The sequence below is a fragment of the Arachis stenosperma genome, chromosome 9, assembly GCF_014773155.1.
Source record: "Arachis stenosperma cultivar V10309 chromosome 9, arast.V10309.gnm1.PFL2, whole genome shotgun sequence".
Lineage (NCBI taxonomy): Eukaryota > Viridiplantae > Streptophyta > Magnoliopsida > Fabales > Fabaceae > Arachis > Arachis stenosperma.
This window is the reverse complement of record NC_080385.1, coordinates 83,791,389-83,819,045: the sequence shown is the minus strand read 5'-3', so window position 1 is coordinate 83,819,045 and position 27,657 is coordinate 83,791,389. Positions and strand designations below refer to the sequence as shown.

At 40.9% G+C, this 27,657-nt stretch overlaps 1 protein-coding gene and 1 non-coding gene across 2 annotated transcripts; one reads left to right on the top strand and one right to left on the bottom strand.

Annotated features, from left to right (window-relative positions):
- Positions 1-7,820: 7,820 nt before the first annotated feature.
- Positions 7,821-8,477, top strand: LOC130949661 (uncharacterized). Its single transcript, XM_057878319.1, has one exon. The coding sequence runs from the start codon at positions 7,821-7,823 to the stop codon at positions 8,475-8,477; it is 657 nt and encodes a 218-aa protein (XP_057734302.1).
- A 5,973-nt stretch (positions 8,478-14,450) lies between these two features.
- LOC130953857 (small nucleolar RNA R71) lies at positions 14,451-14,558 on the bottom strand. The gene has a single exon (XR_009076018.1). It is a non-coding gene; the product is annotated as a small nucleolar RNA R71 (small nucleolar RNA).
- Positions 14,559-27,657: the final 13,099 nt, after the last annotated feature.

Below are 27,657 nucleotides of genomic sequence, written 5' to 3'. Positions count from 1 at the left end.
AAGCAATGCAATGAAAACTAAGTAAAACAAGTAGAGAAACATGAAAAAAACAAGAAAATAGAGGGATGGAAGGGTGGGAAGTGTGTTAGGGCTTATTTAGGGTGGAATAGGCATGTTGCCCAAAACAGCACTTGTGCACACGCACAGGTACGTGTGCGTACGCACAAAAAGGTAAAACAGGGGGCGTGTGCGCTCGCACAAGGCATGCGAGTGCTCCGAATAGAGAGGGAAATAAGATGTGTGTGTGCGCACCTAAGTGTGCGGACGCACAAAACCCTCTCTTTTTTAAGGGATCGTGTGTGCACGCGCACACAGGTCCGTGCGCAAGCACAAGAGCGAAAAGGGTAGGGGTTTATGTGCACATGCTATGCCAATGCTCCCACCAGAGTGGTTGCAAGTTGTCGTGCGGACGCACAAGCTTGTGCGGCCGCACAGTGGGCGCGATAAGCAACATGCGTGCGTATGTACATGATGGTGCGTACGCATAGACCAATGAAAACAAGGGTGCGCCCACGCACAGACCGTGTTGGTGTTGCGAACAGAGGGCAATACAAAGAGTGTGCGGGCGCACAGGCTTGTGCGCTTGCACAGGTCGCGAAACTCACAGTTGTATGCGCATGCACAACAGCATGCGTACGCACAGATGCCTAGTTTTGCATAATTTTTTTCTTTCATTTCTAAGGTGTTATGCCTTAGCTCAATCAACATTTCTACCCCAAAACATTCAAAACATCACAAAATCATGATCCATATGAAAATTAACCTACCAAACCCAAAATTAAACTAATCCTAGGCTAACTAATACATGCAAGCATGCAATAAACCAAGACTGTAAACAAGAAAAGGGTAAGAACAATGTTACCATGGTGGAGTGTCTCCCACCTAGCACTTTGGTTTATAGTCCTTAAGTTGGACTTGTAAAGGAGACTCTTGTTAGAGTGGCTTGTGTTTCCATTCCTCCTTGAATCTCCATCCAGGCTTGGTCTTTAAAGGTCCTCCAGGATCCCATATTCTAGGCTCCCGCTCGTCTTCTTGTTGATCACTATGCTCCAAGCCAGATGAACAAACTCTCAAATGGCCCTTGAGATAACCCAACACTCTCCGGAAACCACTCAATTGTGCTTCACACCATGCTTGAGCTCCAAGTCTTGAATTGATTTTCTTGAAGAACCTTGAACTTGCTTGGCAACCAACACTTCTTCCTCCACCATGTACCAACCCAAGAAGGACCTTGAGTTAGTAGTCCGTCTCCAAGATAGCATATTGGTGGTGGCTAATAAAGCTCAATGGGGAAATTGCCACCTACTCAATATGTTCTTGGTTGTCAACTCCTTCCTCACCAACTTCCTCTTCGTCCTCTTCCCCATCACTCACATCATAACAAGGAGGTTTTGAGAAGTCTACCTCCATGTCTCTCTCAAACTCAAAGGGAAGAGGCTCATTAAGATCATTGAGGAGATTGACCAAGGAGGACAACAAATCATTTATGATGGAATCCTCATCTTGATCAATCTCCCTCAACTCCTCCTTTCTCTCCTTCAGTTCACATACTTCACTCTCTCCCTTTTGTTGCACTTCAAGCTCAAACCCTTCTTCTTTCCTTGTGACTCCATGCTCTCCTCTTTACTCTACTCTTTAGTTGATCCTTCACACTCTTCAAGAGAAGTGTCTTGATCGAATAAGCGTAGGAGGACTAAGTGGTTTACTGCTTCGGCTATGGTTGCCACAAATTGCCCTTGTGTCCTTCGGAATCCTTCTTGCTCTTGGAGAAAGGCTTGAAGGTCTTGATGGCCTTGGGTCAAGGGTGGAAAAGCTTCACAATTAGGTAAGAAGGAAGGTTTATTGGTTGGGAAGAGTGTTGGATGTGTGGGAGGTAGTTCATGTTGATGAGTATCTTGAAGTGGTGTGTAAGAAGGTGTATGATAGTGGTGGTGTGGTGATTGAAAATACAGTAATTGAGGGTTATGTTGGGGGTATTGGTCATAGGCATATGGTGGTACAGGGGTATAGTCATAGTGAAATCCACCATATCCTTGGGTTGGGTATACATATTGGGGAAAATATGGTTCATTGTAATATGGAGGAGGTTGCTCCTCCCAAAATTGATGCTCCAAACCCATGATGCAATCCAAAATTGAAGCTATCAAACCCTACAAAATAATCACAACCAAACTCCAAACCAAGAGGGTTATAACCTATAGAGAAAATTGAAAATAAAAGCTAAAGACATCAATTAACAAAATAAACAAAAATCATAATTACCAACAAAAGTAAACAAACAACCAAAAAGTATCTATTTAGACTATTCACATATTAACAGCAACCAAAATCATAGCACTCATGTCGGTAGCACCCCGGCAACGGTGCCAAAAATTTGATAAGAGAGAATTATACCAATTCGGAATTAAATAGATTTCCGTTGTAAGTATAGTCCGAACCGGCAATGAATCCTCTCAATCAAATTATAATCCTAAAGATGTCACGAATCAAAACAAATAGAAACCGAGAGTATTTAGACTCCCCGGTCGTTCCCCCTAGGAACTAGTGACAACAAGTGCATACAAAATTGGTTGTAAAGATTAAAAGGGGTTTTCAATAATAAGGAAGCAAACAAATAAAGAGATAAAAGAACTAGCCAAAATTGCAATTACTGAAGTAATAAAGGAATAAGAGAAGTAAATATGTAATATAGACAAGTAAGACTATAAAATGATGAAAATGTGATTCAAAACATAAATGAAACCTTGACTTGGGATAAGTTATGGAATCCTTTCCTTACCAGAACCACAACTATGATAATTATGATGGATTAATCTCACTAAGTCAACCCTTAACATCGAAGGATAAGTCAAGTGAGCGTAATTGTTATTAATCCCCAAATACTAGCTAACTTACTAATTACCTTAGTAAAAAGCTAGCGTTAGTGGAAACAATAACAACTAACAATCCAAGAATTATCACTAAATGTTTGACATTATAGCTCTAGTAATCCATAAACTAATTTTCCCCAAGCCAAGGGGTGAAAGTTACACCATAATCAAAATTGGCATTTCATCAAACACATAGAGGGCAGAAACATAAAATATGGCAAAATTGGGAAAATGGCAAAAGCCATGAACCATAAATGATCAAAATCAATAAAAGCAACTCAAAAAACATATAAAAACCATCAAACATCAAATTAAACAACTAGAAATCCAAAATTGCAAAGCAAAGTAAATATTAACAAAGAAAATTAAAGTGTAAGGAAATGTAGAACAAGTAATGTAATAAAAGAGTAATTAAAGAAATACTTACAATGAAATAGCAAAATCCAAAAGCAAAACTTGAACTATAAAATTCTACAAACGCTAATTAAAACCCTAAGAGAGAATTTCCTACTCTATACTACTCCTACTCTTACTATGTGTTTTTCCTATTCTAAGATAGCTCCCTTTGTTATGTTTTGATATGCCCTTAATGTAGCCTCTCAACCAGCCTTTAGCACTTTAAAAATGGGCCTAAAGACCCCCAAAACCGCGCAGCACGTGACTTTTTAATGGAGGCATGCGTTGGTACCTGTACGTACGCACAGGTGTGTTCGTCCGCACACTTTGCCGAATTTTCACGTGCGTACACACAGGTGGTTGTGCGTACACACGCATGCTGATTTCCTTCTTGTGCGTACGCACGAAAGGTTGTGCGTACGCACGCTTGGATGAGTGCTTCTCCTTTGTTTACTTCATGTTTTCTCCCTTTGTACATGCTTCCTTCCGCTTTTGCCTTGCCAAACTTGCCTCTAGGACCTAAAATCACCCAACAAATATGTCATGGCATCGAATGTCATAGAAGTGGAATTGAATTGCTCAATTTAAGCACAAAAATGTTTGTTTTCACATTTAGGCACAATTTAGGGATCAAACACAAAAAATATGCTATTTTGGTGCTTAAGTGTGAGTTTATGTGATGAAATCCATCTGAATCAAGTCAAAATATCTCATCAAATATGGTCTCATCACTGGGCATTCCATTTTATATCGAAGGCGTGGCACGCCAGCTCCCAACTATCGCTTAGGCGTGCCATTTGAAGACCCAGGCGTGGCACGCTAATGCTATAGAAGGCCAAGTAAAGCTGGTCGTACCACTTGATATCGAAGGCGTGGCACGCCAGCTCCCAACCATCACTTAGGCGTGCCACTTGAGCATCCAGGCGTGGCACGCCAATGCTAGAAAAGGGCAAGAAAAGCTGGGCGTGCCACTTGAAATCGAAGGCGTGGCGCGCCAGGCTCTCATCCTCACTTAGGCATGCCACTTGAATACCAAGGCGTGGCACGCCACCCTCATTGATCATCTGGGCATGCCACTTGCATGCTGGATGGGGCACGCTAGCCACTGGAGCATGAAGAACACTGGGCATGGCACGCTACACACTGGGCATGGCACGGCTGCTCTATTTTTTAGAAGAGGGAGTGAAACACATACAGGGGGCATGGCACGCCAGACCCTGGGTGTGTCATGCTAGTCCAACTTTCCAGAAGTGATAAGAGGAAGACAAAGGCCTTGGCGTGCCACTTGGGATCGAAGGCGTGGCACGCCAGGCTAACAAAGACACAACAAAAGCCTGAGCGTGCCACTTGGGCTCGAAGGCATGGCACGCCGGGCTAACCAAAGCTTGAGAAGACCTTGGGCGTGCCACTTGGGATCGAAGGTGTGGCATGCCAAGGGTATCAACACATGGGGTCGTGCCACTTGAGAGCTGGGTGTGGCGCGCCAAGCCAAATTGGAGGCTGGGCATGGCATGCCACTCAAGCGCCTATCACACGCCAAGCTAGAAGGTCACATTTATTGGGTTTTCTTTCCCTCAATTGTAATTTTCTTTTCCTCAATTGTAATTTTCTTTTCCTCTTTTGTATTTTCTTTATTCTTGTGTTAGGAGTAGTATAAATAACCCATGAGAGTTTTGAGAAAAGGGTTGGGTAGTAGTTTGTTAAAGTAGAGTTAGATTTACTTTTACATCATCTCTTCCATCTCTTGTAGTTTTCTCTAAGCTATGAGTAGCTAAATTTCCTCAAATTGAGAGAGGGATCTCTGTTGTACTTAATGGATTAATGATAGTGAATTTTTTCTTCTCTTCATCTTCTATTTGATTTGCTAGAAGGAATTTCATTTTAATGCTAGTGTTCAATCATCTTGGGAAAGAGGTTGAATGCAAAATGGGTTTCATGGGAACCTTGGAAAAGGAAACATGGAACCATGCTTGAAATCCCTTCTCACATATGAGTAGATCTGGGTTTTGGTGATTGGATATGGTGACATATAATCCACCTTCTATTTTGGATCTACATGGATGTGTGGTATAATCAGGAACCAAGTATATCTCTCTTCATGAGCAATTGGACTGAGGAATAGGCTGATTATCAAGATTTGAGAGATTGAGTCACCAAGGGATTGGGGCTCAATCAATCATGATTGCAAAGAGGTCAATGAGTTGCATGATTGAAGATGAGATGAGCTGGATTTAATCCAAAGAGAACAATATCTCCCAATCTCAATGAATTTCCCTATTCTTATCTTCCACATTCTTTATAGCTTTCTTTACAATTTTGTCAATCCCCATTCCTATTTACAATTAAGTCATTTATAATTATGCACTTTACATTACTGTTATTTCCTTTTATGCACTTTACTACTTCTCTTTACTTTTGAGTCATTTATCTACCTGCTCATTTATAATTCTGCAATCATACTCTATATTCTCAGCTTGACTAATTCACCAATTGATTAAAATTGTTCAAATCTACCAATCTCTGTGGATATGATCCCACTCCACTGTGGGTTATTACTTGACGATAATTTTGGTGCGCTTGCCAAAAAAACGGATTCATCATTTTTATATGGGGGGTGAATTCCAGGCATCAAGTTTTATGGCGCCGTTGCCGGGAATTGGTTTGAATTTGATAATTACTAAATTGATTGGGGAGCTAGATTAAGCATTTTAATTACCTTGTTATTTCCTTTTCAGTTTCTTTTTCCTTCTTTCTTATTTTGTTTTTTTTTGCTTTAGTCATTTTTGTTACTCACTGTTCATATTTCCAGTCTTCTTACTGCCATATTAATTGTTTGATCAATTGCATCAACCAAGCTAACCACTAACCTTAACAAGATTTTTTACTTCACTTGTCATCTGCTAGCTATTTGTTAAGTGTATGACAGGTAGAAGGGGAAAAACTTCATCCTCCTTCTATAGTGAACCTGAGAGGACCTTCCTTAGATTAAGGAGGGAAGCAAGAGGCAAAGGCATAGTTGGAGAGGAAGTAGTGGAGGAAGAATTGAGAACTACTATGAAGAAAGAGGTGCATAACCCTATTGGAGAGGAAGCTGGCAATCTTGTTGAGCAAGAGAGGAGAGTCTTAGGCTCCTACATCAACCCAAATCCAGGAAACTGTGGTAGCAGCATTCTGAAGCCAACAATCCATGCTAACAACTTTGAGTTGAAACCTCAACTCATCACACTTGTTCAGAATAATTGTTCATATGGAAGGGGTGCCCAAGAGGACCCAAACCAACATCTCACTACATTCTTGAGGATATGCGACACTGTAAAATCCGACGGTGTACACCCTGACACCTACAAGCTACTCTTGTTCCCTTTCTTACTTAGAGATAAGGCAGCAAAGTGGTTGGAGACATTCCCCAAAGAGGGCTTGACCACTTGGGAGGAGGTTGTGAATAAATTTCTAGCAAGATTCTACCCTCCACAGAGAGTCAATAGGTTGAGAACCTAGGTGCAGACCTTCAGGCAACAAGATAGTGAAACATTTTATGAGGCCTGGGAGAGGTTCAATGACTTGACAAGGAAGTGCCCTCCGGATATGTTCAACGAATGGGTTCAACTACACATCTTCTATGAAGGGCTATCATATGAAGCAAAGAAAGTTGTGGACCACTCTTCATGGGGTTCACTCAACAAGAAGAAAACTACTGAAGAGGCCCTAGATGTTATTGAGACTGTAGCCGAAAATGAGTACTTCTATGCTTTAGAAAGAACTCAAAAGAGAGGAGTGCTGGAACTCAACTCTATGGATGCCTTGTTAGTACAAACAAGGCAATCGCAGCACAATTAGCAGCCTTAACAAAGAAGGTGGAGGCAAGCCATGTCTCAGTTGTCCAAGTTCAAGCACCACCACAAGAAGAAGATGCACTAGAAGCTGAATGTGAATGGGAGCAGGCAAATTATATAAACAACACATCTAGACCACCATATGATCCAAACTCTAAAACATACAATCAAGTTTGGAAGAACCATCCAAATTTTGGGTGGGGAAACCAACAAGACCACAAACCATATCACTCCAATCATTACAACAACCACAACCCCAACCACTAATCAAGCAACAACAGACCCTACAATAACTCACAAAACACATCATATCACCCTACACAGCAAACATACAACACGCACCACCAAGATACATCAACCTCCACCATGCAACCATGTGAAACCATCAGCAGTTTCTCAAAATTAGAGGCAGCCATAGCATAATTGTCACCACAACTTACCAGAACTATCTCCACTATCCTGGAAAGACAGCTACAGGCTGACAAAAAGATAAATGCTAACTAGGAAGAGGTCAAATCCAACATCGAATCAAGGGGCAGCGATTTCAAAGTTAGAGGCACAATTAGGGAGCTTATCTAAGCAAATACTTTTGTCCACACATACCTTTCCTAGTGACACCCTGGCTAACCCAAGGGGAGAGTTCAAGGCCATAACACTAAGAAGTAGAATGGTTGTAGAAGAAACAACCCCAAGTCAAAGCCACCAAGAAGAAGAAATTGCAATGGAACCTGAAAGCAAAAAGGAAGAAAAGACCTCTGCACCTTCCTCACCAAAGCAAGTTCTGAAGCCTTATGTGCCACAAGCACCCTATCCACAAAGGCTGAGGAAGGATGGGAAAGACAGCCAGTTCTATAGATTCCTAGAAATTTTCAGAAAGCTCCAGATCAACATACCCTTTGCTGAGGCACTAGAGCAAATGCCGCTCTATGCCAAGTTCTTAAAGGAACTTATGACAACGAAAAGAAACTGGGGTGAGAAAGAAACTATGGTACTTACTGAAGAGTACAGTGCTATAATACAAAAGAAGCTCCCCCAAAAATTGAAAGACCCTAGGAGTTTCCAAATCCCCTGTATCATTGGGGATATGAACATTGAGAAGGCATTATGTGATCTCAGAGCAAGCATAAACCTCATGTCTTTGGCCATGATGAAAAGAATGAGAATAGAGGAAGCCAAGCCAACAAAAATGGCACTCCAATTGGCTGACAGAACGTTTAAATTTCCCCATGGTGTGGTGGAAAATCTATTAGTGAAAGTGGGGGAATTCATCTTCCCAGCTGATTTTGTTGTGCTTGACATGGAGGAAGAAGCTAGCACATCAATCATCCTAGGAAGGCCATTCCTAGCTACTGCTGGAGCTATAATTGATGTTCAATAAGGGGAGATAGTCTTGAGATAACATGAAGAGAAGATGGTTTTCAATGTCTTCAAGGCAATGAGCTACCCCAAGGAAGCCATTGGTGAATGCATGATGGTAGATACAATTGAAAACTTGGTTTAAGGAGTCCTAGAGGAAGAATAATATGAAGAAACCCAAGAGCAAGATCAACAAGTCTCATGTGGTGAGCTACCACTAGAGGCTATAGACAAATCAGTCATGATGGCAATGCCTGGCAAGATGGAATTGGAGGCACCAAAGTTGGAACTGAAGATTCTACCCCCAAGTTTGAAATATGCTTACTTAGGTGATAATAATACATACCCAGTAATCATTAACTCAAACCTGAATGAGGAACAAGAAGAGGAGTAATCCAAGTGTTGAAACAACATAAGGATGCTATAGGTTGGACACTTGCGAATCTAAAGGGAATCAGTCCTTCAATGTGCATGCACAAGATCCTACTTGAGGAAGGTGCAAAGCCCTCAAGACAGCAATAGAGAAGGCTGAACCCAACAATGAATGAGGTCGTCCAAAAGGAGGTGTTGAAACTATGGCAAGCAGGGGTGATTTACCCTATTTCAGACAGCACTTGAGTGAGCCCTGTCCAAGTGGTTCCTAAGAAGGGGGGATCACTGTTGTACCAAATGAGAAGAATGAACTAATACCTACAAGAACAGTAACCGGATGGTGCATGTACATTGACTATAGAAAACTTAATGAAGCCACCCGGAAAGACCACTTTCCCCTACCTTTCATGGACCAGATGCTTGAAATACTTGCAGGACATGAATACTACTGCTTCCTGGGCGGCTACTATGGCTATAACCAAATAGTTATAGACCCAAAGGATCAGGAGAAAATCTCTTTTACTTGTCCCTATGGAGTCTTTGCTTATAGGAGAATGCCCTTTGGATTGTGCAATGCACCTGCAACATTCCAAAGGTGCATGCTCTCAATCTTTTCAGACATGATTGAGAAGTTCATAGAAGTGTTTATAGACGACTTCTCTATGTTTGGGGATTCATATTCTGATTGCCTACATCATCTTGCCATGGTGCTAAAGAGGTGCCAAGAAACCAACCTGATTTTAAACTGGGAGAAGTGCCATTTTATGGTAACTAGAGGGGTGGTTCTTGGTCATAAGATCTCTATAAATGGCATAGAAGTAGACAAGGAAAAGGTGGAAGTAATTGAGAAGTTGCCTCCACCTTGCAATGTCAAGGCAATCAAAAGATTTTTTGGGACATACTGGGTTATATAGGAGGTTTATAAAAGATTTTTCAAAGATTGCCAAACCCCTTAGCAACCTACTTGTCTCAAATACTCCCTTTGTTTTTTATAGAGAGTGTGTGTTAGCCTTTGATGAACTTAAAAATAGACTTTTCTCTGCACCTATTATAGCACCACCTAGATGGGATCTACCCTTTGAATTGATGTGTGATGTATCTGATTTCGCTATTGGTGCTATTCTAGGACAAAGAAAAGACAAGTTAGTACATGTTATCTACTATGCTAGCAAAGTCCTCAATGAGAATCAAAGGAACTACACCACCACAAAGAAAGAACTTTTAGCCATAGTCTTTGCTTTTGACAAGTTTAGATCATATCTTATTGGCTCAAAGGTTACTGTTTTCACTGATCATGCAGCCCTCAAATATCTATTGACTAAGTAAGAATCCAAGCCTAGGTTGATAAGGAGGGTCTTGCTACTTTAAGAGTTCAACATAGAGATTAAGGATTGAAGTGGAGCAGAGAACAAAGTGGCTGATCATTTATCAAGAATCCCACATGAAGAGGATGAAGCACAACAATTTAAAGTGAATGAAAGTTTTCCTGATGAGCAGTTGATGATGATTAAAGAGAGCCTTTGGTTTGCTGACATAGCAAACTTCAAGGCTATTGGGGAGCTGCCTACCAACATCAATAAGCACATGAAGAGGAAACTAATCAATAATGCTAAACACTACATTTAGAATGAACCCTAGTTGTTCAAAAAGGGTGTTGATGGAATCTTGAGGAGGTGTATCTCACAAGAGAAAGGACAAGAAGTGTTGTGGCAATGCCGTGGATCCGCATATGGAGGCCATTGTAGTGGAGAAAGAACTGCAGCCAAGGTGCTCCAAATATGAGATGCCACAAAGGTTTATAATGGAATTGGAATTGTTTGATGTATGGGACATTGATTTTATGGGACCATTCCCATCCTCCTACTCAAACAATTATATACTAGTGGCTGTAGACTATGTGTCAAAGTGGGTAGAAGCCATAACCACAACAACAAATGACAACAAGGTTGTGATAAGCTTCTTAAGAAAAAATATCTTCAGCCGGTTTGGAGTTCCTAGAGCCCTTATTAGTGATGGAGGGTGATGAGCGGATAATTTGTACGCTTTTTGGCATTGTTTTTAGTATGTTTTTAGTATGATCTAGTTAGTTTTTAGTATATTTTTATTAGTTTTTAGTTAAAATTCACTTTTCTGGACTTTACTATGAGTTTGTGTGTTTTTCTGTGATTTCAGGTATTTTCTGGCTGAAATTGAGGGACCTGAGCAAAAATCTGATCCAGAGACTGAAAAGGACTGCAGATGCTGTTGGATTCTGACCTCCCTGCCCTCGAAGTGGATTTTCTGGAGCTACAGAAAACCAATTGGCGCGCTCTCAACGGCGTTGGAAAGTAGACATCCTGGGCTTTCCAGCAATATATGATAGTCCATACTTTGCCCAAGATTTGATGGCCCAAACCGGCGTTCAAAGTCACCCTCAGAAATTCTAGCGTTAAACGCTGGAACTGGCACCAAAATGGGAGTTAAACGCCCAAACTGGCATAAAAGCTGGCGTTTAACTCCAGGAAGAGTCTCTACACGAAAATGCTTCATTGCTCAGCCCAAGCACACACCAAGTGGGCCCGGAAGTGGATTTTTATGTCATTTACTCATCTCTGTAAACCTTAGGCTACTAGTTTTCTATAAGTAGGACCTTTTACTATTGTATTGGAATCATTCGATCATGCTTTGATGATTGAACCCTCTTTGGGGAGGCTGGCCATTCGGCCATGCCTAGACCTTGTTCTTATGTATTTTTAACGGTGGAGTTTCTACACACCATAGATTAAGGTGTGGAGCTCTGCTGTACCTCGAGTATTAATGCAATTACTATTGTTCTTCTATTCAATTCCGCTTGTTCTTTGTCCAAGATATCACTTGTTCTTCAACTTGATGAATGTGATGATCCGTGACACTCATCATCATTCTCACCTATGAACAAAGTGACTGACAACCACTCTGTTCTACAAGCAACCAAGGCTCTAGTGTTTATCTCTTGGATTCTTTAACCGGAATCTTCGTGGTATAGGCGAGAACTGATGGCGGCATTCAAGAGAATCCGGAAGGTCTAACCTTGTCTGTGGTATTCTGAGTAGGATTCAATGATTGAATGACTGTGACGTGCTTCAAACTCCTAGCAGGCGGGACGTTAGTGACAGACGCAAAAGAATCAATGGATTCTATTCCAGCCTGACCGAGAACCGACAGATGATTAGCCATATGCTGTGACAGAGCATAGGAACGTTTTCACTGAGAGGATGGGAGGTAGCCACTGACAACGGTGAAACCCTACATAAGCTTGCCATGGAAAGGAGTAAGAAGGATTGGATGAAGACAGTAGGAAAGTAGAGAGACGGAAGGGAAGGCATCTTCATACGCTTATCTGAAGTTCCTACCAATGAATTACATAAGTACCTCTATCTTTATCTTTATGCTTTATTCGTATATCACTATACCCATTTGAGTCTGCCTGACTAAGATTTACAAGGTGACCATAGCTTGCTTCATACCAACAATCTCCGTGGGATCGACCCTTACTCGCGTAAGGTTTATTACTTGGACGACCCAGTGCACTTGCTGGTTAGTTGTGCAAAGTTGTGTTTATGCCATGGTATTGAGCACCAAGTTCTTGGGGCCATTACTAGGAATTATTTGAGTTGTGAAAAGTAGTGATCACAATTTCGCACACCAAGTTTTTGGCGCCGTTGCCGGGGATTGTTTTGTGTATGGACAACTGACGGTTCATCTTGTTGCTTAGATTAGGTATTTTTTTTTTCAGAGTTCTTAAGAATGAATTCTAGTGTTTCATGATAATCTGTTGAAATCTGGCTGGCTGAGAAGCCATGTCTAATCTTATTGGACCGAGGTTTCAACTGATCATCACAAGAGCTTGTTGATCTCTATCAATCTTGGCTGGCCATTGGCCATGTCTAGTGTTTTGGACCGAAGCTTTCTTTGAAAGCTTGGCTGGCTGTGAAGCCATGTATAATTCCTGGACCGGAGTCTTAGACTAGCATTGCAATGATTCCTGGAATCCAAACTAAGAATTCTGAAACCTTTATTTTCTATTTTCATATAATTTTCGAAAAAAGCACAAAAAAAATTTCAAAATCATAAAAACCAAAAAATATTTTATGTTTCTTGTTTGAGTCTAGTGTCTAATTTTAAGTTTGGTGTCTTGCAATGCATTGTTTATTTGATCTTGGTTCTATTTTCAAGTCAATAGTACAGGGAACTGAAGATTCAGAACATGCAGCAGAGGAATTACACAGAAAAAGCTGGGCGTTCAAAACGCCCAGTGAAGAAGGACAGACTGGCGTTTAAACGCCAGCCAGGGTGCCTGGTTGGGCGTTTAACGCCCAAAAAGGTAGTGCATTGGGCGTTAAACGCCAGAATGTGCACCATTCTGGGCGTTTAACGCCAGGATGGCACAAGGGGGAGGATTTTGTTTTCAAATCAATTTTTTTCAAGTTTTCAAAGTTTTTCAAAATCAAATCTTTTTCAAATCATATCTTTTCAATCAAATGTTTTCAAAATCAATTCCTTTCCTTTTTCAAAGATACTTGCTATCAATTAATGATTTGATTCAACATTTCAAGTATGTTGCCTTTTCTGTTGAGAAAGGTTTAATGTTTGAATCATATCTTTTCTTGATAGCCAAGTTATTAATTTTTAAAATCAAATCTTTTTAAAATTGTTTTCAAATCATATCTTCTCAATAACATATTTTTTTTAAAACCAATCATATCTTCTTAACCACATCTTTTTCAAAATAGTTTTCAATCAAATCTTTTTGATTTCTAATTTCAAAATCTTTTTCAAAAATCACTTGATTTCTTTCCCACTCTTATTTTCGAAAATTAATTAGTGTTTTTCAAAATGTTTTCAAATTCTTTAACTTAATTTTCGAAAAAGCTCCTCCTCTCTTCTCACATCCTTCTATTTATAGAGTACCACTCTTTCTCAATGCACAATTCGAACTCTATCTGATTAAGTTCGAATTCTTCTACCTCTTTCTTCTATTTTTCTGTTCTTCTGACACCTCAAGGAATCTCTATACTGTGACATAGAGGATTCCACATTTTCTTGTTCTCTTCTCTTTCATATGAGCAGGAGCAGAGACAAAGGCATTCTTGTTGAAGCTGACCCTGAACCTGAAAGGACCTTGAAGCGAAAGCTAAGAGAAGCTAAGGCACAATTCTCTATAGAGGACCTAACAGAAATCTTCAAAGAAGAAGAAGACATGGCAGCCGAAAACAACAACAATGCAAACAATGCAAGGAAGGTGCTGGGTGACTTTACTGCACCTACTCCCGACTTCTATGGGAGAAGCATCTCTATCCCTGCCATTAGAGCAAACAACTTTGAGCTTAAGCCTCAATTAGTTTCTCTAATGCAACAGAATTGCAAGTTTCATGGACTTCCATTGGAAGATCCTCATCAGTTCTTAGCTGAATTCTTGCAAATCTGTGACACTGTCAAGACTAATGGGGTAGACCCTGAGGTCTACAGACTTATGCTATTCCCTTGTGCTGTAAGAGACAGAGCTAGGACATGGTTGGACTCACAACCTAAAGAAAGCCTGGACTTATGGGAAAAGCTAGTCAATGCCTTCTTAGCAAAGTTCTTTCCACCTCAAAAATTGAGTAAGCTTAGAGTGGAAGTCCAAACCTTCAGACAGAAGGATGGAGAATCCCTCTATGAAGCTTGGGAAAGATACAAACAATTGATCAGAAAATGTCCTTCTGACATGCTTTCTGAATGGAGCATCATAGGTATTTTCTATGATGGTCTCTCTGAACTATCCAAGATGTCTCTGGATAGCTCTGCTGGAGGATCTCTTCATTTGAAGAAGACGCCTACAGAAGCTCAAGAGCTGATTGAAATGGTTGCAAATAACCAATTCATGTACACTTCTGAAAGGAATCCTGTGAACAATGGGGCAAATCAGAAGAAAGGAGTTCTTGAGATTGATACTCTGAATGCCATTCTGGCTCAGAACAAGATATTGACTCAACAAGTCAATTTGATCTCCCAAAGTCTGTCTGGAATGCAAAATGCACCAAGCAGTACTAAGGAAGCTTCATCTGAAGAAGAAGCCTATGATCCTGAGAACCCTTCAATGGAAGAGGTGAATTACCTAGGAGAACCCTATGGAAACACCTATAATTCTTCATGGAGAAATCACCCAAATTTCTCATGGAAGAATCAAGAGAGACCTCAACAAGGTTTCAACAACAATAATGGTGGTAGAAACAGGTTTAGCAATGGCAAGCCTTTTCCATCATCTTCTCAGCAACAGACAGAGAATTCTAAGCAGAACCCCTCTGACTTAGAAACTATGGTCTCTGATCTAATCAAAACCACTCAAAGTTTCATGACTGAAACAAGGTCCTCCATTAGGAATTTGGAGGCACAAGTGGGACAGCTGAGCAAGAAAGTTACTGAACTCCCTCTTAGTACTCTTCCAAGCAATACAGAAGAAAATCCAAAAGGAGAGTGCAAGGCCATCAACATGGCCGAATTTGGAGAGGAAGGAGAGGAAGTGAACGCCACTGAGGAAGACCTCACTGGGCGTGCACTTGCCTCCAATGAGTTCCCTAATGAGGAACCATGGGAATCTGAGGCTCAAAATGAGATCATAGAGATTCCATTGGACTTACTTCTGCCTTTCATGAGCTCTGATGAGTATTCTTCCTCTGAAGAGGATTAGTATGTTACTGAAGAGCAAGTTGCTAAATACCTTGGAGCAATCATGAAGCTAAATGACAAGTTATTTGGAAATGAGACTTGGGAGAATGAACCTCCTTTGCTCACCAAAGAACTAGAAGACTTGTCTAGGCAGAAATTACCTCAAAAGAGACAAGATCCTGGGAAGTTTTCAATACCTTGTACCATAGGCACCATGACCTTCAAGAAGGCTCTGTGTGACTTAGGGTCAAGTGTAAACCTCATGCCTCTCTCTATAATGGAGAAGCTAGGGATCTTTGAGGTGCAAGCTGCAAGAATCTCATTAGAGATGGCAGACAACTCAAGAAAACAAGCTCATGGACTTGTAGAGGATGTTTTGGTGAAGATTGAAAACCATTACATCCCTGATGATTTTATAGTCCTAGAGACTGGGAAGTGCATGGATGAAACCATCATCCTTGGCAGACCCTTCCTAGCCACAGCAAAGGCTGTGATTGATGTTGATAGAGGCGAACTGATCATTCAAGTGAATGAAGAATCCTTTGTGTTTAAGGCTCAAGGATATCCCTCTGTCACCATGGAGAGGAAGCATGAAGAGCTTCTCTCAAATCAGAGTCAAACAGAGCCCCCACCGTCAAACTCTAAGTTTGGTGTTGGGAGGCCACAACCAAACTCTAAGTTTGGTGTTGAACCCCCACATTCAAACTCTAAGTTTGGTGTTGGGAGGTTCCAATATTGCTCTGAGAAAATGTGAGGCTCCATGAGAGCCCTCTGTCAAGCTACTGACATTAAAGAAGCGCTTGTTGGGAGGCAACCCAATGTTATATTTTACATATTTTCCTTTGTTATTTTATTTTATTTTGTAGGTTGATGATCATGAGAAGTCACAAAATCAATTGAAAAAAGCAAAAACAGAATGAAAAACAGGAAGAAAAATAGCACACCCTGGAGGAAGAACTTACTGGCGTTTAAACGCCAGTAAGGCTAGCAGGTGGGCGTTTAACGCCCAGTCTGGCACCATTCTGGGCGTTTAACGCCAGAAAGGGGCACCAGACTGGCGTTAAACGCCAGAAAAGGGCAAGAACCTGGCGTTAAACGCCAGAAATGGGCACCAGCCCGGCGTTTAACGCCAGAATTGGCTCAAAACGTGATTTTGCTTGCCATTTGGTGCAGGGATGACTTTTCCTTGACACCACAGGATCTGTGGACCCCACAGGATCCCCACCAACCCCACCACTCTCTCTCTTCTTCACCCATTCACCAATCACCTCAACACCTCTTCCCCAAAAACCCTTCACCTATCAAATCCCATCTTCCTCTTCACCACTCACATCCATCCTTCATAAAACCCCACCATTCAAATTCAAACCACTTTCCCTCCCAAACCCACCCTCACTTGACCGAACCTTACCCTTACCCCTCCCCTATATATACCCTTCTTCACCCCTTCATTTTCACACAACCTAAACACCACTTCTCCCCCTCTTTGGCCGAACACAAAAGCCATTCCCTTCTTCCTCATTTCTTCTTCTTCTACTCTCTTCTTTCTTCCTTTTGCTCGAGGACGAGCAAACCTTTTAAGTTTGGTGTGGTAAAAGCGTTGCTTTTTCGTTTTTCCATAACCATTTATGGCATCCAAGGCCGGAGAAACCTCTAGAAAGAGGAAAGGGAAGGCAAAAGCTTCCACCTCCGAGTCATGGGAGATGGAAAGATTCATCTCAAGGGTGCAACAATTTAAGTTTGGTGTTGTGATGAGCGGATAATTTGTACGCTTTTTGGCATTGTTTTTAGTATGTTTTTAGTATGATCTAGTTAGTTTTTAGTATATTTTTATTAGTTTTTAGTTAAAATTCACTTTTCTGGACTTTACTATGAGTTTGTGTGTTTTTCTGTGATTTCAGGTATTTTCTGGCTGAAATTGAGGGACCTGAGCAAAAATCTGATCCAGAGACTGAAAAGGACTGCAGATGCTGTTGGATTCTGACCTCTCTGCACTCGAAGTGGATTTTCTGGAGCTATAGAAGCCCAATTGGCGCGCTCTCAACGGCGTTGGAACGTAGACATCCTGGGCTTTCCAGCAATATATGATAGTCCATACTTTGCCCAAGATTTGATGGCCCAAATCGGCGTTCAAAGTCACCCTCAGAAATCCCAGCGTTAAACGCCGGAACTGGCACCAAAATGGGAGTTAAACGCCCAAACTGGCATAAAAGCTGGCGTTTAACTCCAGGAAGAGTCTACACGAAAATGCTTCATTGCTCAGCCCAAGCACACACCAAGTGGGCCCGGAAGTGGATTTTTATGTCATTTACTCATCTCTGTAAACCTTAGGCTACTAGTTTTCTATAAGTAGGACCTTTTACTATTGTATTGGAATCTTTCAATCATGCTTTGATGATTGAACCCTCTTTGGGGAGGCTGGCCATTCAGCCATGCCTAGACCTTGTTCTTATGTATTTTCAACGGTGGAGTTTCTACACACCATAGATTAAGGTGTGGAGCTCTGCTGTACCTCGAGTATTAATGCAATTACTATTGTTCTTCTATTCAATTCCGCTTGTTCTATGTCCAAGATATCACTTGTTCTTCAACTTGATGAATGTGATGATCCGTGACACTCATCATCATTCTCACCTATGAACAAAGTGACTGACAACCACTCTGTTCTACAAGCAACCAAGGCTCTAGTGTTTATCTCTTGGATTCTTTAACCGGAATCTTCGTGGTATAGGCGAGAACTGATGGCGGCATTCAAGAGAATCCGGAAGGTCTAACCTTGTCTGTGGTATTCTGAGTAGGATTCAATGATTGAATGACTGTGACGTGCTTCAAACTCCTAGCAGGCGGGGCGTTAGTGACAGACGCAAAAGAATCAATGGATTCTATTCCGGCCTGACCGAGAACTGACAGATGATTAGCCATATGCTGTGACAGAGCATAGGAACGTTTTCACTGAGAGGATGGGAGGTAGCCACTGACAACGGTGAAACCCTACATAAGCTTGCCATGGAAAGGAGTAAGAAGGATTGGATGAAGACAGTAGGAAAGCAGAGAGACGGAAGGGAAGGCATCTTCATACGCTTATCTGAAGTTCCTACCAATGAATTACATAAGTACCTCTATCTTTATCTTTATGCTTTATTCGTATATCACTATACCCATTTGAGTCTGCCTGACTAAGATTTACAAGGTGACCATAGCTTGCTTCATACCAACAATCTCCGTGGGATCGACCCTTACTCGCGTAAGGTTTATTACTTGGACGACCCAGTGCACTTGCTGGTTAGTTGTGCAAAGTTGTGTTTATGCCATGGTATTGAGCACCAAGTTCTTGGGGCCATTACTAGGGATTATTTGAGTTGGTGAAAAGTAGTGATCACAATTTCGCACACCAGAGGGACACACTTCTACAACAAACAACTTGAGGCACTCCTGTTCAAGTATGGAGACAAGTACAAAGTAGCAACCCCATACCATCCACAGACCAACGGGCAAGCTGAGATATCAAATAGAGAACTCAAAAGAATCCTTGAAAGGACTGTTGGTAATTCAAGAAAAGAATGGTCCAAACTGCTGGATGATGCATTGTGGGCCTATAGGACAGCCTTCAAGACACCTATTGGGATGTCTCCATACCAATTGGTGTTTGGAAAGGCTTGTCACTTGCCAGTGGAGCTTGAACATAGAGCATTTTGGGCTCTAAAAATATTGAACTTCGATGATCAAGCTGCTGGAGAAAGAAGGCTAGTGTAACTCAATGAGCTGGAAGAATTTAGAAACCGAGTTTATGAGAATGCTAAGATTTACAAGGAAAACACAAAGAAATGGCATGATCAAAAGATAGCAAGGAGAGAATTCACAAAAGGCCAGAAAGTGTTGCTATACAACACAAGACTCAAGTTCTTCCCAGGGAAGCTTAAGTCTCGATGGTCTGGACCCTTTACCATCCTAAAGGTCTTCCCCTATGGTCATGTAGAGCTCATGGAAGACAAAACACAGAGAACTTTTACTGTGAATGGCCATAGACTCAAGCACTACTTGGGAGGCTCACTAGATGAGCAGAGAGTGAGCTACAACCTCAGCTGAAGAGGGAAGAACATCAAGCTAGTGATGATAAAGAAGCATTAGTTGGGAGGCACCCCAACACTCTATATGCTTTTGATCTTTTGCTTTCTAGAAGTAGCTTTAAAAATTGCCAATTTAGATAGTTTAAGTTTCAGTTTGATACTTTTATTTCCCTTGCTCGCTAAAAGTAGATTGTAAGTGGTAGATTAGGTAGTTTAAATATCAGTTCCAATGTTTGATAGTTTGTAATTCTTCAATCTGTTTTCTTTTTTTCCTGTTTCTAAAAATGCAAATTGATAAACACACTTATTGATGATGAGTGATTGGGCTGGGAACTAGCTAAAAGGCTAAGTTTGGTGTGGCCACTAACCCACTTAATTTAGGCTTACAAACCTTTGAATGAATTAATTTTGAGTGTAAGCCCAGAGATTAAGTTTGGTGTGGCCACCACCATATGCTGTCCACATAGTAAGCCCAACATGTTTTTAGTCTGAATGCATTAAATAAATTGGCTATGCATATAAGGTCACCTTAATGTGTTCAGAAGGAGTTAAAAAATGTGAAAGAAGTGAATTTAATTCACCTTTATGAACACATTAAATACCCAATGATAAACCCAATTAATTAGATGCAAGGAAATTAAGTTTGGTTTCCCAAGGGACACTCATCAAATGCATTTCAATTATATGTTATGAAAAGGAATATAAAGGGGTTCTTTTCACTCATGGTGTTTCGGTTTTCACTTTCAGGAGAGAGGATGGGGCCCACATGATTGATAACTCATCAAGAAAGGAGTCAAAGTGTACTTGCACTTTAAAACTCAACACATGCAGAGAATCAAAAGAAAAGAAGGGTTGGCACCTCTTCCCACGCTAGGCGCCACTATAAGCCCTCTTCGAGCCTTTACCTCTCATCACTATAAAAGCTATACACTTTCTACCACTCTTCACACTTCAACTCCCCCAAAGTTCACATGCGAAAGAACCTCCCCTTCTCTCTTTTCTTTCTCTTTTCTTCTACTTGATTAGGGACAATCAACTCCTAAGTTTGGTGTTGTGGAGCAAACCCTTGCTTTGCTCCCTATTCTCTACCCTTTCTTTCAATTTCTTTAACCCTTCACATTTTTTTCTCACCCAATGGCACCACCAAGAGCATCATCATCAAAGAAGAGAAAGACCAAAGAACTAACTTCGGGATCCTCTACAAGCTACAATGAATACAAGTTCCTCTCATCATTCAACCAAAACCAATTTTATGGTTGGGTGAGTGAGAAGCAAATCATTCCCGAAGTTGTCTTCCAACTTGGTAGAAATGAGCATCCAGAGACCAACCGGGAAATTGACAACAGAGGATGGGCACTCTTGTGCAACCCACCAAGGAAGGTGGTGGAGAGCTTGGTCAGAGAATTCTATGCCAATGCAGTGCCCCAACCAAGGCAACCTTATGGCTATCTGAGCTATGTTAGGGGGAAGGCCATTGATTACAGCCCCTCAAACATAGACAAAATGTTAATGGTGAAGCAAACAAGCTCCACCCAGAGCTATAAAGAGAGAATAAAGCAACAGGACCCAGGATTTGATGAAATCCTCAATGAGATCTGCGTGTTAAATGTACAATGGATCAATAACAAGGATGGGAGACCCAACCAGCTGAGGAGAATAGATTTAAGCCCCCAAGCTAGAAGGTGGTTAGACTTTGTGAGAAGGTCTCTAATTCCCACATCCAACACTTCAGAGGTAACTAAAGAAAGAGCTGTGCTCATATACAGCATAATGAAGGGAGAAAATGTCAATATTGGGGAGATGATTGCCAATAACATCAACAAAATACTAAAAAGTACTAAAGATAGCTCAAGATTGGCATTCCCCAGCATAATCCAAAGGCTATGTGATGAAGCAGGGGTTGAGAAGATTATTGATGAAGTCATGGTGGAACAAGAGAAGCCCATAACCGCCAAGAAGATGGCCAAAGTGGTAGCTGTTAACCCACTTCAAAGGGCCAGGGAGCATAGAGCTCATACTCATGTGCCACAAGGGCAACCACAACAAGAAGAAGAGGCTGAAGATCAACCACTTCACCTAGCACTTCAACAACCACTGTACCACCATTACCAACAATTTCCTAAAGGCGTCAATTGGGAATAATTGCAAGGAGACATACACCAAATGAAAGGAGACATACACCACCTGAGAGAGGATGTCAACCAACTCAAACAGCAACAACAACAATGGGACCACATGAATGAGAACATACAACAACTCCAAGAAAGTATGGAGCAATTGAAGGAGCAACAAGACCAGATCAATTGGGGTGAAATGCAAGGTAGCCTCGGAATAATCATGGAATAACAACAGAACCAACTAGTGAACCTTGCTAAGTTTAGGCATCTCTATGAAGCTAGAACCATAGCAAGAGGACAATATGATGGCTATACACAAACAAAGTTGAGCTATCTGTGTAATGCAGTAGCCAACCTGAATCCTAACTACCCAATATACATGCAAAAGATGGAGGAACTCAGTGCAAGGCAAGAAGAAATTGCATACCAGCATAAAGAAAATGTAAAATCCTACATGAGAAGGCTGGGATTTTGGAAGCCCAAGGACACAAAGGCACAAGAGGGATCCTCCAAGAAGAATGGTGATGACTCCTCCCCTTCCAAAAAGAAGGACAAGGGAAAAGGGCTAATGAACTGAAGTTGTTCAAAGGTTGTTAAGTCCCATGGTTGACATTCTCATAATTCTGAAATTCTGTTTAGTTTTCTTCATGTTTTAAATTTTTGTTCAATAATAAGCTGCAATGTTAGGATAGTTTATGTTTAATGCTTATTTTCCTTATGTCCTGAAGTCTTTTATGAGTCCTTTATATTTTCAAGAAAGAAAGTGCAATGATGTTTGAAGTCCCATAATCATCAATAAAAGAATAATTTGTTTCCATAAGAGTTTATTGTGAGCTGTGCAAAAACAAATAGTAAAAGAGGCTAAGACAATGTAAGATCATTCAATATAAGGAGATAAGGACTTGAATATAGGACTCTGTATGAACTAGAAAATTTTTTAAGCCATGATAAGCAATTAGACTTGAAGGGTATAACAAGTAGACGCTAAGGGTGTCCCTTGAAAATCCATAAAGCCAAGAAGTAGTAAGCAACAAAGACCCAAGGCTCTGAGCATCAACTACTGGGATGGAAAGAAACCTAAATAAGATCAAAAGATTTAGATATCCTAGTAGATGCTTGTGGTGAAGATGTGTCAAGAAAAGAGACCTGGGAAGTAAATTCTTAGGAGTGTTTCAATACCTAGTACCCTAAAGCCAACTGGTTTGGGAGTGCTAATTGAAAGCGTAACTTAAAGGGTGGTCTTGAGATAAAACATTTAGAGTCGTGGTCAATAAAGAAAAAAAAAAAGAGAATTGTAAATGAAAGAACAACCAAAGAAGAAGAAATAATCATTGCTACTTCAAGTTGACAATCAATAGAAAGGGAACCTAAGGCAATTGCTTGGAAGAATCCTCAAGAGTCTAGGAGTTCATTGTGACATCAATCATTAAGGTTCATGCATGAGTTAAGACTTAACCCTATCTTGATAGTGAATGCTTTTCTCTAAGGTCAAGTCTCTATTCAATAAAAGACTACTCACATTGATTTGCTTGGGACAAGCAAAGCTTAAGTTTGGTATTGTGATGACTTGCATCATTTACCCTTTTTTCTTGTCCAAAAAGGGCCATAAAAAAGCATAAACTCATTTGATCATTGCAATTCATGAGCTAATTGATGAATATTATGGTACATTGCTTTGAAATGGGTTAGTGTTGAATTTCAGGTGAAAAGTGCAACAAAAAGGGAAAAAAGCAACAAAACAGAGCTGGGCGTGTGAAACTGGCGTGCCACTTAGAGCAAACGCCATTAAAGTACATGGGCGTGGCACGCCAGGAGCTGGGCGTGGCACGCTGGTACAGTTTTCCAGAGAGAAATGCTAGAAATTACAAGAGGGGCGTGGCACGCCAGGTGCTGGGACTGGTACGCTAGTATAGTTTTCCAAAGAGCAATGCTAGAAGCCACAAGAGGGGCGCCCCATACCAGGAGCTGGGCGTGGTAAGCCAGGACCATCAACCATTATGGGTGTGCCACTTGAAGACCCAAGCGTGGCATGCCAATGCTAGAGAAAGCCAAGTAAAGCTGGGCGTGCTACTTGATATCGAAGGCGTGGCACGCCAGCTCCCAACCATCACTTGGGCGTGCCACTTGAGCATCCAGGCGTGGAACGCCAATGCTAAAAAGGGCAAGAAAAGCTAGGCGTGCCACTTGAAATCGAAGACGTGGCACGCCAGGTTCTCATCCTCATTTAGGCGTGCCACTTGCCACTTGAATACCAAGGCGTGGCACGCCAACCCTCATTGATCATCTGGGAGTGCCACTTGAATGCTGGGCGTGGCACGCCAGCTATTAGAGCATGAAGAACACTGGGCGTGGCATGCTACACACTGGGCGTGGCACGCCTGCTCTATTTTTCAGAAGAGGGAGTAAAACACATACAAGGGGCGTGGCACGCCAAACCCTGGACGTGCCACACTAGTTCAACTTTCTAGAAGGGATAAGAGGAAGACAAAGGTCTGGGCGTGCCACTTGGGATCGAAGGCATGGCACGCCAAGCTAACAAATACCCAACAAAAGTCTGGGCGTGCCACTTGGGCTCGAAGGCGTGGCACGTCGGGCTAACCAAAGCTTGAGAAGACCTTGGGCGTGCCAGTTGGGATTGAAGGCGTGGAACGCCAAGGGTATCAACACATGTGGGTGTGCCACTTGAGAGCTAGGCATGGCGCGCCAAGCCAAATTGGAGGGTTATTACTTGATGATAATTTTGGTGCGCTTGCCAAAAGAACAAATTCATCATTTTTATATCGGGGGTGAATTCCGGCCATCAGCGCCAAAAATTTGATAGTGAAGAATTATTGTTTGGTCTCGAATTTCTCTTATAGAAAAGAATTACTTCGATGTAAGCATAGCTCCAAACCAACAAATAATTCTCACCTCAAATTTTAATATATTGGATGTCACAAGTACAAACCCCAATGAAAATTAACCGAAGTATTCAAACCTTGGATCGTTTCACAAGGAATTATAATGAAGTGTTCAATTATTGGCTGTTAAGAACAATGAGGTTTGATTTGTATTTGGCAAGAAAAGTAAATAACAAGAAAGTAAATGACAATAAACTAATAAAATAATGAAAAAGTACTCTTTGCTAAGATATGAAAATTGATATCACCATCCTTGTCTACAAACTACATATTGATAGTTATGAGGGACCAACTGATGCCAGGGCATCTAGGCCAGTTTTACTAGCCATTTCTTTACTATTTTAGGGTAGTTTCATGCATTTTCCTAGTAAACAAGGCAAGTTTTGGGTGAAAATACACTTACACCTTCATTCAAGCAACTATTGTGAATTTTGCATGATTTCATGGGATTTTTGCCAGAATTACATGACATTTTAATGATGCATAATCTCATGATTTTGGCTAGAGCTTTGATGCACTTTAATTGCTTGATTTCAGGACAAATGAAGCATGGAAGAATCACGTTAGCACTCACGTTAACTTAGTTAACGTGACTACTAACGTGAGATGGCAATTGGCTTGCAACGTTAATGAGAAAAGTGATCACCAATAACGCGTGCGAAGCCATTCATAGCCTACGTTAAGAACCACGTTAACTAAGTTAACGTGGTACTTAACGTAGAAGAAAAAGGGGACTCCACGTTAATGAGAAACGTGAACTCCAATAACGTTTCTCCTCAATGTTAGTGGTAAAAGTAAACACCACTAACATTGGGAAACTAGGCAATGCCCCACGTTAAGAGTCACGTTAACTAAGTTGACGTGAACTCTAACGTGGATGAGGATCAATAAGGCCAACGTTAGTGACACTCACTTTTGTCACTAACGTTGGATCAATTGCATTGCCTACGTTAACTCTCATGTTAAGATTGTTAACGTGAAAGTTAACGTGGAGTGGGGTTCAAAGAGTCAACGTTAGTGACACTCACTTTTGTCACTAACGTTGGAAGAATGCTTCATTACTATGTTAAGAACCACGTTAACTTAGTTAACGTGGGTTCTAATGTAGGGACTTAAGGCAATTAGAGCGTTAGTGACAAAGGTGAGTGTCACTAACGCTCTCGAAGGTGATAGGTGCCCACGTTAAGAGCTACGTTAGCCAAGCTAACGTGAGACCTAACGTATTGGAAAAAAGGCAAGCAACGTTAATGGGAAAAGTGATTCCCATTAACGTTTGTGAAAAGGGGCACAAGCCAACGTTAATGGGAAAAGCGAGTCCCATTAACGTTGGCCTAGAATTGAGAAGGAACGTTAGAAGTCATTTTAAGACTTCTAACGTTGTGAATAACGTGGGCATATAAGGGTGGAACGTTAGTGGAAAAGGTGAATGCCACTAACGTTCTCGCACCCAGAAATGTATTCCACAATTAATCTCACTAAGTTCCTGAGCCTAAATTCACATTTTTCTGCAAGATGGGCCCACTACATATGAGAATTGCTTCAACTCAAGGTCCAAAGCACACATCCAAGACTTGAAGAACTCACTAGAAGATCATGAAGAGTAGTATATATAGAAGTAGTTTTGAACTAGCTAAGGACTTTACTTTTTGCACTTTGGAGAACTACTCTCTGCATATTTACTTTTCTGTACTTCTAGCATGGATTATTCTTTTCTGCCATTTTTGTTTCCTAGAGCTATGAACAACTAAACCCCTTTCATTGGGTTAGGGAGCTCTGCTGTAATTTGATGGATCAATATTAGTTTTCATTCTTCTTCTTCTATCTTTTCTCTTGATTTTACTAGAAAGCTTTCAATCTTAATTCAATTGGTTAGTTATCTTGGAAAAGAAACTCTCCATAATTGGATCTCTTCGGAACCTTGGAAAAGGAAGGAAGAGATCATGCTAGAATTGCTTTCTCATGCTGGACCAATTTGGGTTAGGATGGATATGTGACTATAATCCCCTCAATACTTGAGTTGGGAAATGTATATGGTATAATCAGTGACCATACTTCATCTCTTCTCATGAGCAATTGACCAAGGAATTGGCTATTGATCAAGATTTGAGAGATTGGATTGCCAAGGAATTGGAATTCAATCACTTAAGATTGCCAAGGAGATCAATGAATGCATTGATTGAGGAAGAGATGAGAATGAACTTGATCCGGAGAATTGCAACATCTCCTAAACCCAATGATCTCCCCATTTCTGATCTTACCCATTCACTTTAATTTCTGCTATTTACTTTTATGAGCACTACCCCAACTCCCTATTTAAGATTCTACACTTTAATTTCTGCTATTTATTTTCTAGTCATTTAACTTTCTGCATCTCAATCTAAATTTTGTTTAGCTCAACTAACATATTCTTCTAACTAAAGTTGTTTGACCAATCAATCCTTGTGGGATTCGACCTCACTCTATAGTGAGTTTTACTTGACGATAATTCGGTATACTTGCTGAAGGGAGATTTGTTGAGAGACGAGTTTCCATGCATCAAGTTTATGGCACCGTTGCCGGGGATTGATTTTGAATCAACAATGATTAAGCTAGAAGATCACTAGATTGAGCATTTTTTTCTTTCTGTTATTCTTTTCTATATTCAATAATTTACCTTAGTTTGCTTTTAATTTCTTCCTCACCCCCTATTCCCTCTCTATTTTCTGTTCTCTTTTCTTAGTTTATCATAATTCAGCTCACTAACCCACTAACTGTTTGATAAATTGCATCACTCACACTAACAATGATTCTAACAAAAATTGTCTTCACTATATCTCCTGTTGTGTATTCTGTTTGTTGTATGACAGGGAGAAGAGAAGGAATCTCAACATCCTTTGATTCAGAGCCTGAGAGAACCCTTTGGAGACGAAAAAGAGAAGCAAGAGGAAAAAGAATTGTTGGTGCTGAGGAAGAGGAAGAGTATTTTGAACCCAACATGGAAGAGAATTTGGAGAACAATCATGAAGAAGAAGCTCATAATCATGCCAGAGAAGGCCATGCAAACCGGGTTGTGCATGAAAGGAGGGTCTTAGGATCCTATA

Excerpts from the sequence above, each read along its gene's own strand:
- LOC130949661 (XM_057878319.1), top strand. The coding sequence starts at position 7,821 with ATGGAACCTGAAAGCAAAAAGGAAGAAAAGACCTCTGCACCTTCCTCA.